At 38.5% G+C, this 11,696-nt stretch overlaps 1 protein-coding gene across 1 annotated transcript in view; it reads right to left on the bottom strand.

Moving 5' to 3' along the window:
• Nucleotides 1–5,304: 5,304 nt before the first annotated feature.
• The window catches only part of TXNRD3 (thioredoxin reductase 3), a 12,381-nt gene continuing 5,989 nt past the window's right edge, over nt 5,305–11,696 (bottom strand). Inside the window, exons 7-15 of the mRNA XM_009999279.1 lie at nt 10,919–11,034; nt 10,589–10,814; nt 10,268–10,360; nt 9,733–9,809; nt 8,755–8,911; nt 8,461–8,568; nt 7,501–7,596; nt 6,067–6,201; nt 5,305–5,707 (exon numbers count right to left, since the gene is read on the bottom strand). Coding sequence (XP_009997581.1) covers nt 5,645–5,707; nt 6,067–6,201; nt 7,501–7,596; nt 8,461–8,568; nt 8,755–8,911; nt 9,733–9,809; nt 10,268–10,360; nt 10,589–10,814; nt 10,919–11,034 — 1,071 coding nt within the window. The 3' untranslated portion in view covers nt 5,305–5,644. The remainder of the gene's footprint in view (nt 5,708–6,066; nt 6,202–7,500; nt 7,597–8,460; nt 8,569–8,754; nt 8,912–9,732; nt 9,810–10,267; nt 10,361–10,588; nt 10,815–10,918; nt 11,035–11,696) is intronic.

Below are 11,696 nucleotides of genomic sequence, written 5' to 3'. Positions count from 1 at the left end.
CAGAAAAATGGGCCAAGGAAGTTCTTCCTGCAAAGGGAGGGAACAGTGCATAGTAAAATCTTTGCTTGTCGCTCCATTCACTCACTTGTACCAGGACCTACACCCAGAAAAGATGGGATGAAAGGAGCTGACAGTCTGGCAAAGAACCTGGCTGATACAGCCCCAGCACAGGGGTTTAACCACAGGGTGACAGAGGCTCTACCATGGGTTTTCTTTCTGCCTTAGGTGAAGGAGAAAATGAAGAGCAGTAGGTGAAAAAAAACATATGAAACCAATCCTTTCCATCCCCATTCCTTCTTCTTCTGCCCACCCTTGGCCAGTATGGGCTCCCTCCCAAGCCAATGCAAACACCAGCCCATGGCTTCCACTCAACCACTACCTGCAATAGTTAGACCCTGTCAGGACTCTAAATTGCCCTCTGCCCACACACCACGCAATCCTCAAGTCACGGCATGTCAAAGGGAAGATTACACAAGGAAGTCAGTGCCAGGTTTTCCAGTCACATTTTTAAAAGGCATGGTGGTGAAGCGTGCCAGCATCTATGCACAACTACCAGCTGCTGTTAAAAGTACACAGCAACAACAGGGAAATACTACTACAGGCTCACAGACCCTCAGTTCTCAGTCCACTTAATTACAGCTTGCATACTGCTCAGGGCAGCAGAAACAGGCAAGTCCAATCAATCAGAGCTGGGGACTCACAGGGTGCAGTGGGAGAGACAATGAATTCCCAGAAGACAGTACTCCTTACAGGACACTGTACATACCAAAATCCCTCTACTGTTGTACTTTACACAAAAAATAAGAGACCGCAATCAGTTCTGCTTAACTAAATTAATTATAGATACAGCACTTCTGCCCTTTCGGTAGACAAAACAACAAAGGTTCTAAACTGATTATAAACCACCATAATTTTTGGACTGTAAGCATAAAGTGCCAAGTTATTTAAAGAAAAGCTAATAGAAAATACTACAGCTCAGAAAAAATGCAAACTGCTTTATCTACTTGATCTCCAGATAAGACATTCTTTCCTTCCCTACCCAGATGTATCTGATGCAGATGCACACGGTTGGTTTTGGTACTTGTGACTTCTCCCCTTGCAGAGCAAGGGCCACGATGCACACAAAAACATGACATAGTCATACTTGCTGGTCCAAAAGCAGATCAGTGACATTGGCTCTGCCAAAGAAACAAATGGTACTTTTATCCTGCCTTCCAGTTAGCAGGCAGTCAGCGCTGCCAACCAAACATCATGTCCTGGCAACGCTTCCGAGCACAGGACTGCTCCCATTTTTGCCATGCAAAGAAATTATCTTAAAGGGTGGCTGCTATTTTTAGAGGCAGCACTAGAAACTATGCAACTCTGCTCCAAACTGTGAGCTCACATAGTTTAATGAAGGTGTTCAATCACAGTCATATAACACATTCACTGTGTACCGTCAATTAAAAAAAAAGTTAAGAAACTGTCTTTTCATTTATTTGAATTACAACTATGAGAACAGATTATATAGTGCTACAAATAAAAAGAAAAAAAAAGTGGGTTGCTTTATTAGATCCACTCTTTTTTTAGTTAAAATTCTTGATCTTTCATTCCTCTGCTGTTCCCACCTCTAGCATGCATCCAGGAATTTTTTGCTTGCCAGTTATTCAGGGAAGGACTGTCAAGAACAAGATTTAAACACATAGGAACTCTTTTAGAGCTAAAAATAAAAAATACTTCAGTTTTCTTCCAGTATTTGAGATGTGTTGAAGAAAGGTAAACACTGAGTCTTTGTCAAAAGCCAGTCCAAGGGGAATAGTGAGAATCTGAAGCTCAGTCATACAGGAAAAATCTTTCATGTCTAATTCTGACACTTCAAGGATTATAGAATATTCAGCTCCCCCTTTTGTCTCTGACTTGCCCCCACTGTTCTTACACAGGCCAACTACTTGCCTGTGTTACACAAGACAAATTACAGTGCTCAAAATATAATTAAAATTCATGCTGTGTGGAAAGCCATCTACTGAATTGATGATTAAGTGTTTTCTGCATTTACAATATTAACTATAATCATAACCACTCCTAGACCTCGAAAGGATAGAATTTCAGCAATAAACCACACAGCTTTGCTGTTTATCCACTGTTTTGAGATGCAGTCCAGATACAGAGTGCCATTATCATCAATGATTAGACAAAACATTGCTTCAGCTAAGAGCAGGTTCAGGAAGCAACTGAACATTTTCAGCTGCAGCCTAGAAAAGGTTCCTGGTATTGTAGTACCAACAAATATCAGAGGAATTTAAAAGGCATGAAACACTCCTTCAGATTTTGCTGAATAACATTTAAGACAACAGATATGTAAGCACACCATTTTGTCTTTAATGCCACTGCTTAAGTGTCTGTTTTACCCAAGCTTACTAATGATTTGGAGCAGATGAGTTTCAGGACAAGGAATCTGTTGTTAGTTGTAAGGAAGATTGTCTTTGATCATTCTAAACCCAGTTAGACCTGCACTAGCTGAGTTTCCATCAAAGCCAGTTTGAAAACTGAAGACAAACAGCTATTCATTTAAATGCCACTTACATAGCTTAACAAAGACTCTTCCTGCAGTTTGAAGCATCTACTCCTGTCACTCAAGCAAACAGGCACAGAAAGTGCTAGTGTTTACTACCTGCAGTTACTTGGTCTATAGAGAATAATTTAATCAGCTGTGTACACCGATGCTGGTTTCTCAGTTATTTTATCAAGCTAACAACACAGATGTTACACCTCATTGCACCCAGATGTACATCATTCCCACAAAGTTTGTCAGAGGGCAGGCCAGCAGAAACTGTAGAAGTTTGCAACATAATGAAACAGGAAAAAGCTGTCTCAAAGCCTCTGCAGAACTTCATCAGAAAATTCTCTCCACTCTTGGCCACTACACCAGGCTTTGCAATTCTTTAAAATTTATTTCTAGTTTAGATACAACAGGCTTGAAAGCTGCCGGGCAAAAGAGGGTGTTGAGAATGAGAGACAATGTGACTCCAATGTTTGGAAGAACAGACAACTTGAATGTTTAGGGTCACTTAACAGCTATTAACTTAACAGCTATATTTAAGAAAATATTCTTTAGAAAAGACTGAAGCAGGAAGCCATTCCATTTATTTAACTCACAGACCAAACCTTTTTCCAAACCATTGGAAAAAGCAATGTCAGACTCTACCTTCTGAGGTGTTTAGTTGGCTGTTACAGGTTTTTACTTCTCAGGTTCTACCTTCTTCTCTAATACTTACTATCAAGCTTAAAATTTTGGGTTTTAACTATGCCTTGTTGTCATGGCACCTTCTACTTTACATGTGAGCCTATAGAAAGAAGCAGCATGTTCACTTAAAGTACTGCTCTTGCTATTAGCTACCTATTGTATATTTTAACTGGAGTTTTAAGAGTTTTAAGCTTAAATACAAGACTGCTCAATGCTTGTAAAGTGGCACTTAGAAAGAGCTGACAGCCTGGGCAAGTCTGACACAAGGGACATCTGCAATTAGTACACTATTACAGAGATGCAAGTAGTAATTATTGATCAATTAACTTGAACCTGCAAATCAAATCTGAATTTGAAATAAAACTCAATTAGTGCTTACTAATAGCAAATACAAGGAAGTTACCATTCACTGACTTGTTTCCTCCTTCTCTTCCCATATAACAAGGCTACACAAGGTAAACTTTGCCATCACTAGTCAGTTTCTCATGTTATAAAACATTCTGAATGCTTGGTTTGCCAACTTTCATTTCAGCTGTTTAGATTGTGCAAAGTGTGCAATATGTTACCTGCTCTTCCCTGACTTTTTAAAAACAGCTGAGTCTCTGGTTCATCCACTTCAATTTAGAGATTAAGGTCTCTATACACTACAATTATGCCTTATTTCCAACTGTAACATCCCACCTATTCAGAGGCAAACTTTCAGGTATCCAATGTTCTAGCAGTGCCACTCTTTAAGGTTATTGCTGCAGAAGTGATAGCAAGCAGGTGGCTCTATCCAATATTTCTGAGAGACCAGAACAAGTAACTCCCCAGAGTTCTGCAGCAAAGCAACACCAGAAGCTCAGTGTCCCCACTGTCAAGTGAAAATATTTTGCAGTACTACTAGGCACCAACAGCAAAACATCAAATTCTCCAGGAGTTATTAAATTCAAACATCAGCAGTATTTGTTGCTAACACTCTAGCTATAGTGTACTGAGCATCTTTCAGCTCGGTTACAGTTAAACACTACAACGTATGTCTTCAGCATCTTCTGGAGGATACAGAAGTGAAATAAATTTCTCTCAGTTTGAGCAGACAATTCCACATACTGAAATAGAAGTGCATTGGATTTCTCAAGCAAGCCCCAAGATGTGACAAGACAACTTCTTTCTCCATTTGAAAGATAACAGCATGCACAAGTCTTGGAGGTTTTAGTATTGCACGTGATAATCAACGTAACACAGTAAAATCTCAAGCATGAAATATCAAGCCATGAGGTCAGACACCACAAACTGTTGTATGCTTTGTTTATTGAACTTTAAATTCCATGGTACATTCTAGATTAAATAGTTAAAAACTGTTTACTATCATACAACAATCAGAACAGTCTTTAAAAACTTTTGGACAAGACTATGAGCCAAATTCAAGCACAATTCCCCCAGAGCTGAATGTAAGGGGTGGAAGAAAGCCTCAGAGTACTGATTGTACACAACACTACACTGCTTCAAAGAAATTCTAACATTTATTATCATCATGGGCAGGCACCTGCTACATTAGGAGGACAGACTGCTCTCAGACCCTGCTACTCCAAGGCTTCAACACAGGAGTACAGACTTACAGTTCTGAATTATGTGATGTTTTATACTACAGAACTGCAACCAGGTTTGAGACTATTTGCACTAAATATAGCCATAAACAGCAAGAACAATTCACAAGGTCTTGTGCTTATCCTCTTGAACTCTGACACACAAGATACCAACACCTGAAATTTTTATCTTAAAGACATGTCACCTGAGGTCAAACAACTACGCATGTGTACAACAGCGATGTCTTGGACTACTATGAAGTTTTAGACTGGTTGAGGTGGGAGACTAGTGCTTGAACTGCACTGCTCAACATTTGTGCCATCCTGCTTCAACTGAATGCACAATTAAGTAAAACAAAATGCATCAAAAAAAGATATCTGTCAACTGTAAACTGTTGGCAAGAATCATTCACTTAAATGTATTTGTCTTCTATCAGGCATTTGTACAAGACACTGGAGACTAGAAGCATTAGCTTTAATTTGTGCAAGTCAAGAATTTCCTTCAGGAGGAGTTCAGTCATCTGACTGGATGAAGAGGATCTCCCAACCCTGCCTGGCAGTCATCAGTTGTAGCTCACCTCATGATAAGGTTCCGAGCCAGAACGTCAAAAAAGCACAGTAGTGCTGATTCCAAGCAAAGTCAGGATTTACAGTTCAAGATTTCCCTGCTGTATTACTGTTTCCATTTGTAACACCACTTACTGAGGAAGCCTCAGAAAGGCACCACTCCCAGCTGCAGTACATACAGTGGTATTGATGCAAACGTCTGCTCTGTTGCAAAGCAGTTGGATGTATTAGGGCTTCCACAGAACCAAGTGTGCACAAGATGAAAACAAGCAAAACAGCAGGTTTAACCTCAGCAGCCTCTTTGACTGATGTCTTGTCCTGAAGATTTCGTAATATCCATTGTAGTGAACACCTGTAAGACACCAAAAGAATAGTTTATTTACTGTTGCTCTGTATTATCATCCTCATGGCTTTTGGTCTCTTGCAATATAACACTACTAGATCTCTTTGAACTGTTACAATGGAAAACAATTGTGCAGTGCACAATTAACACTTTCCATCCCATATCAGTACGGCAGAAAGGTAAGGAAATACTAAATCAATCTCATTGCAAAGTACAGGAAACCATATCAGTACGGCAGAAAGGTAAGGAAATAAATACTAAATCAATCTAATTGCAAAGTACAGTGCAGTCTTCCTTCCTTGCATCTAGATAACTGTCTTCAAAAACAGGTTTTAAATCAAGCTGTGCCCCTCCTTGCCCTCCCTTACCTCTGCACATGTTGGATGGATACCAATTGTTTCATCAAGTAATTCTTTGGTGAGTCCACATTTTATTGCAGCAGCAAAACCTTGGGTAACTTCACCAGCATTAGGTCCAAGAACATGAAATCCTATCACACGATTCTTTAAGACAGGTGAGAGCAAAACAAGAGTTAGTACTAGGTGAAGTTTCACAAAAGCTCTAGTATGCAGCTCCTACTACACTAAAAATACATGTTATGCAAGGAGGTCAACAGCTGAGTTTTAAACAAAAACCTGAGCCTTTAATAACTACTTCAAAGAATGTAGTTTTGCAGTTCTTTTCAGTCCATTAGAGCAGAATTGAGTTTTAATATCATTGCACAGCACTAATTCAAAAATACTGCCTACAACTAAACATGCTAATTTCAGCAGCTGTTTTTATGATTTTATAGACATTCAGTATGTTTAGTACATTCAGATTTGAACTTTCTACAAAAATTAGGTCAGAAATTAGGTTAGAGGTTTATTACAAGGGATATAAATTATACTGTAAAGCTTTTTCCCAGGATATTACCAGACCATCAGAGATGTCTAGCCCAGGTCTGTCCATGATTTGCAAGACAGAATAATAATTCCTCATAATATGAGCAATTTAAGTATACTATTAACCTTAGATTCGCCTCCAAGATCCTAGCAAAAAAAGCTTCCCATATAGAAATCTAAATAAAGACCCTCCATTTGGATTACTTCCAATGAGGCTCTAATAAAAGCAGAGCTTTGAGCCTTCTGAAAGTCTTTGAGAAAGGGTGGGCTAATAAGGAAAAGGCCAAGCTTACTTCCTCTTAGCTTAAAACCCATGCTATCACATCATTCCTACTCTCCAAAGTAATATTAAACATCAAAAATCTTCCTATCTTCTCCCAGATAGCTTTGGAAAAAATGACAGGCAACACTGGCACTTTTATTTTTCAACAAGATAATTTAGCAACCTACTGATCACTAGAAATCCTTCCCATTTCTCATCACTTTTCTAGGATCAAGCACATGTTTTCCAGCTTTGTACTAAACACAAAACTCTGCACTTTGCAAAAGGCAAAAACCACAAGGTCCAGGAACCTAAAACAAGACACCAAATAGTGCAGGTACCCAAAACCCACCTGGAAGAAAAACCCTGATCAATTTCTTCACGTACCTACCCTTAAATAGGAACTTGGGGTGAATTTTCATAATGTATAAAGCTACCACTTGCTCAAACAGCTGTTATACCAAAAAAACCTCACAAACCCAGAACACACCAAACAGCTCTTTCAAATTGATTAGAACTTTTGTAACAAATACTGATGTTAACAGAATGGATGGAGCTGGCCTCAGGCAGGCCAGATAGAAAATACTCATCTTTCAGATGGTCTAATAAAACTTTTCAAGCATACACAAGCTTACCCATTTCAGCTTGCTACTTACACTGTCATGTTTATTGCAGATGATCTTTGCATAACAAGTATTATTATCCCTGCCTGGTACTGTCCATTCAAGTGGCCAGAACAAACTGTGATAAACCTGGTAGGATGACAAGAGCATTAGAATTTAGTTAATTAATTCAGCCATAATGCTAATTTTTCAAGTATTTACAAGTGGTTTCACATTTAATCCACTAGATCTTCATAACATATACCAGACAAGTCAGTGATTTTTGTTCCCCCCAGCCCAAGCAGTCCCTTCTCCATAAGTCATTAGAGGAAGACTTTCCTCAAATCATGCATCCGTGATTTAAATACTTGCAATGAACAGCAACAGCTATAAGACACAGAATTTTAATTTTGTACTTTCAAAGGAAGTACTTTAGTAATACAAAATTAATACCCAGTTACTATGCTTACATCTATCCTGCAACATGGTTAACAGCAAAAGCTAAATAATGCCAAATGTATTTGAAAGATGCAAGGAGTTAAATACAAGGCATACAAACAGTTTTATGAAACTCTTCAGAGAAGTGCAGAAGCCATGAATTACCAGGGAAGTTATGATGCTTATACAGCCATAAGAAAAGGTCATAAATAAATTAATTGCCAATTTAAGTAGAGTGAACAAGCAGAAAATAGATAGTTCAACCCAGGAGTTGGGAATACTTCAGCAATATGTACTTAATTCACAACAACAAAAACACCACATAGTTTTGCAACCTGAGTTTGGCCTCCTGAACTCAAATGGTCCTTCCTCAGTCACACACAAATAGCTACACACAACTGAGATGGTATCAAGTCCAGTCCTGGATTTCTGGAAGTCCACTACCCTTGTTAGCCAGATGACACTTCACAAAGACCTATCTAGCTAACCTTCTAATTTTAACATTATGCCTTGAGTGAAAAGCAGCAAGGCCCAAACAGAACACTCTCAAGCAACAAGTTAAACAAGTGCTCTCACCTCCAAGTTTTGCTTTCCATGTAGTTCTACGGCTCTTTCTTCAGCTAACCCACAGCTGCCATATTCTAAAGGAGTAAACACTGTCGTTGGTACATTGATATAGTCACACTAAAAATAAAAAACAAAATTTATATTTAGACTATGCAAGTTCTATGCAGTACAGAAGAAAACCTGTATTAGCACTTTTTTTTACAAAACATTTGCAATGCCCACAGTCAAGTGGGCAAATCAACTTGCATTACTGTAGTTTTGAGGCAAAAAGCATAGAAACAAGTTTCACTCTTATAGCTTTACCTTTGTGGAACTACCACCATAAAGCCTGCGAGCTAACAGTCTCCCTGCTTGAATGGCAACTGGAGTAAGTTCAAGCTTTCCATCCAGTATGTCCCCAATAGCATAAACATAAGGCACATTGGTTTGTTCTTCATCATTTACAGGGACTTTCCCATTCCTTTAAAATAAACAGAAAACAGGAGAGAGTTCAGTTCTGCCTTCCTCAGAGCTCAGCAGAAAACAGAAGGGGGAGTTCTGCTACAAAGATGTTATTCTAACTACTGATCACATTTTATTAAATATGCTTATGCCTTTTTTACCTCAAATGCTAACTCTTCAGAGCATCAGGGACCTCAAACACGTGGTGGAAGTCAGTATTCAGTGGGTGAGTTCTGACAGAAGCAATAGTGCATGTCTGAGGACAATGAAGTTACTCTGACAACCTTGGACTTTATTAATTTTTACAGCTTTTACAGCTTGCAATGTACATTTTCCCCAATGGAGAAAAACAGATGCAATATCACTCACATGTTTAATTAAGTTAGCTTAGTAAATTGTTAGCTCCTGAAGAACATAATCCCACCACTTCCTTTCCACCAGTTTTGCACTGACACCAGGGAGAAACAAGAAAAAAGCTGGATCTGAAGGAAGTGAGTAGTTTGCTGCCTCTTTAAAGCCCCAGATTAATTTACCACAATTTGAATAAAACGTTGAACGTAACAGAATATTAAACTGTAGTGCTACTAAAATATATTATCCTCAAACACAATGGACAAGAAGTAGGCATTAGCTCAGAATAGTTCTTCCACAATATACATGTTAAAGAAACAGTTAACGGACAACTGTATTCAAATCTAGGAGAGAAATGGTTTTAGGGGTTCCCAAAATTGCCAGGCATTAGACTGAGGATTTTAAAAGCTAAAAAGATACCAGTATTTTTTAGAGAGGTAAACAAAAATCATTGTATCCAGTGGTTTAAGGAAATTGAGCAATACTTACTTCTCATTGATTTTGACACCGATTGTCTCTAAACCAATATTTCTGGTACATGCATCACGACCAATGGCTATCAAAACCTAAAAAACAAAAATTAAATGCAATAATTTTATGCAAGAAAAGCATAATGAACATTATTAACACTTCCTTTGGTCTTATGCAAATAATGTGAAGCATATGCTTCAAGTGAATTTTCCAAATGTTTTTGAAAGGGGCACCAACAGCTCAGGTTCTTCCATGTGCAACTTGTTTCAGAGATGGAACAGAAAGTAAAATATTGATATCAGAACAAAGATAGAAGCAACAACAGTTTATATGAACTAAATTCCAGACACTTAAAGTATCATCAATTCTGCTCACAGGTCTCAATTGAAGATTAATATTGAATTTGCATGTATTATTTTATGCCAGTAACTTATGTGAGTAATTTTTAAAAAAAGATTTCTCTTTGCTTTTATCCTGAAGAACTTTTACACTATTTTAATACATTATTGTGTGTGCTGCTTTACTCAGTTACTTCAAACCTAGAAGTACTTACAGTGTTATATTCTCCCTCAATGATTTCTGATCCCTCAGTAGACTTTGCTGTCACTTTCAGTCTTCCAGGCATGCCTTCCTCCAGCCGGTCAACCTGTATAAATATTTTGTAAGCTTAGAATTACCTCAAGGAGCAGAGCTCACTTACTTTGTCACTTCAAACCTTGACCTACTAATCTACCATTCAGCAGTAAAAAACCCTTGACCTCATAAAACATTTATTCTTCTACAGCACCAAAGCCTTCCCAGACAACATATGCATTTTACATGTGCTGTTTAAAGTAATTTTGTGCAGGGGAAAAAAACTGAAGAAAGCACTTGCCTGAACAGGTACAAACTTCCTGATGAACTTTACACCGTGTGTCTCCATGTGAGCACCTATTTTTTCTGCCATTTCCTGGTCAAACCCCCGAAGCAGTATGGAACGCACCATCACTGTGACATCTAGCCCTAGACCAGCAAGAAATCCTGCACACTCTAGAGCCACATAGGAAGCACCCACAACTAGAGTTTTGCCAGGGCAGTAAGGCAGGGAGAAGAGGTCATCACTAAAGAGAAAAGAAATGTAAGTTACAAGGTTATCTCCACACAAGCTTGTTTGCGTTTGCAAACACTAAAGCAGAGACAAAAAAAATATGCCTTTCCATCTCACCTTGTAATACAGTATTCTTTATCTCCAGGGATACCTAGATATCTAGGCCTTTCTCCTGTTGCCAGGACAAAAGTCTCTGCTGTGTGATAGGTTACTTGTCCTTTTCTATTAGTTGCCTGTTCATATAGACACAATTAAGAAAGTCTTTAGCACAGACACAGGTTTTAAGAGGAAATAAAAAACCCCACCATGTAATCCTCCCCTTATATATTGTGGTTATGTTTAATATTCAAGAATAAGCAATCTGAAACAAGAATTAATGCATTTAGAGTAGCCATGCAGGCCACTGAAGAACAACAGGTTCATGTTTCAAACTATCAGGCTTTTCTCACATTAGTTAAAGCACTTAGCATCATTTACTCTTTCAAAATCCTGCCCATTTTGCCTAATCATTTAGATGGAATTGTTCACAAGTTTTTTCAAGTTATGAAAAGCCACAACAAATTAAATCCCCGCACCCTTCATTTCCAGTAAAAGGCCAACACAATGCTGGTGATAGAATAACATTCACTAGGCTAGTGTAGACATTAAAAAACCCACTATCTAGTGATATGACTTCAGAGAGCCTATGAGCCTTACATTAATTCAAACTAATTTGACGTCTAAAGGCCCTTGGACTTGGGAAATTTCATCTGGCACCTCTCTCAAAATCTGATCTTTATTCCTGCTCTTCAGTTGTTTTTTCAGCACAGATGAAGGGAAACTTCCTCCTCATGGAGTCATTAGGTAATTCAGGTAGGAAGGGATCTCAGGAGGTCATCTAGCTCAACCTCCTGCT

Source organism: Chaetura pelagica, unplaced genomic scaffold (assembly GCF_000747805.2).
Source record: "Chaetura pelagica isolate M959 unplaced genomic scaffold, ChaPel_1.0 scaffold316, whole genome shotgun sequence".
NCBI classification, from domain to species: Eukaryota; Metazoa; Chordata; class Aves; order Apodiformes; family Apodidae; genus Chaetura; species Chaetura pelagica.
The sequence above is the reverse complement of the archived record's forward strand: the minus strand, read 5'-3'. Positions and strand labels throughout refer to the sequence as shown.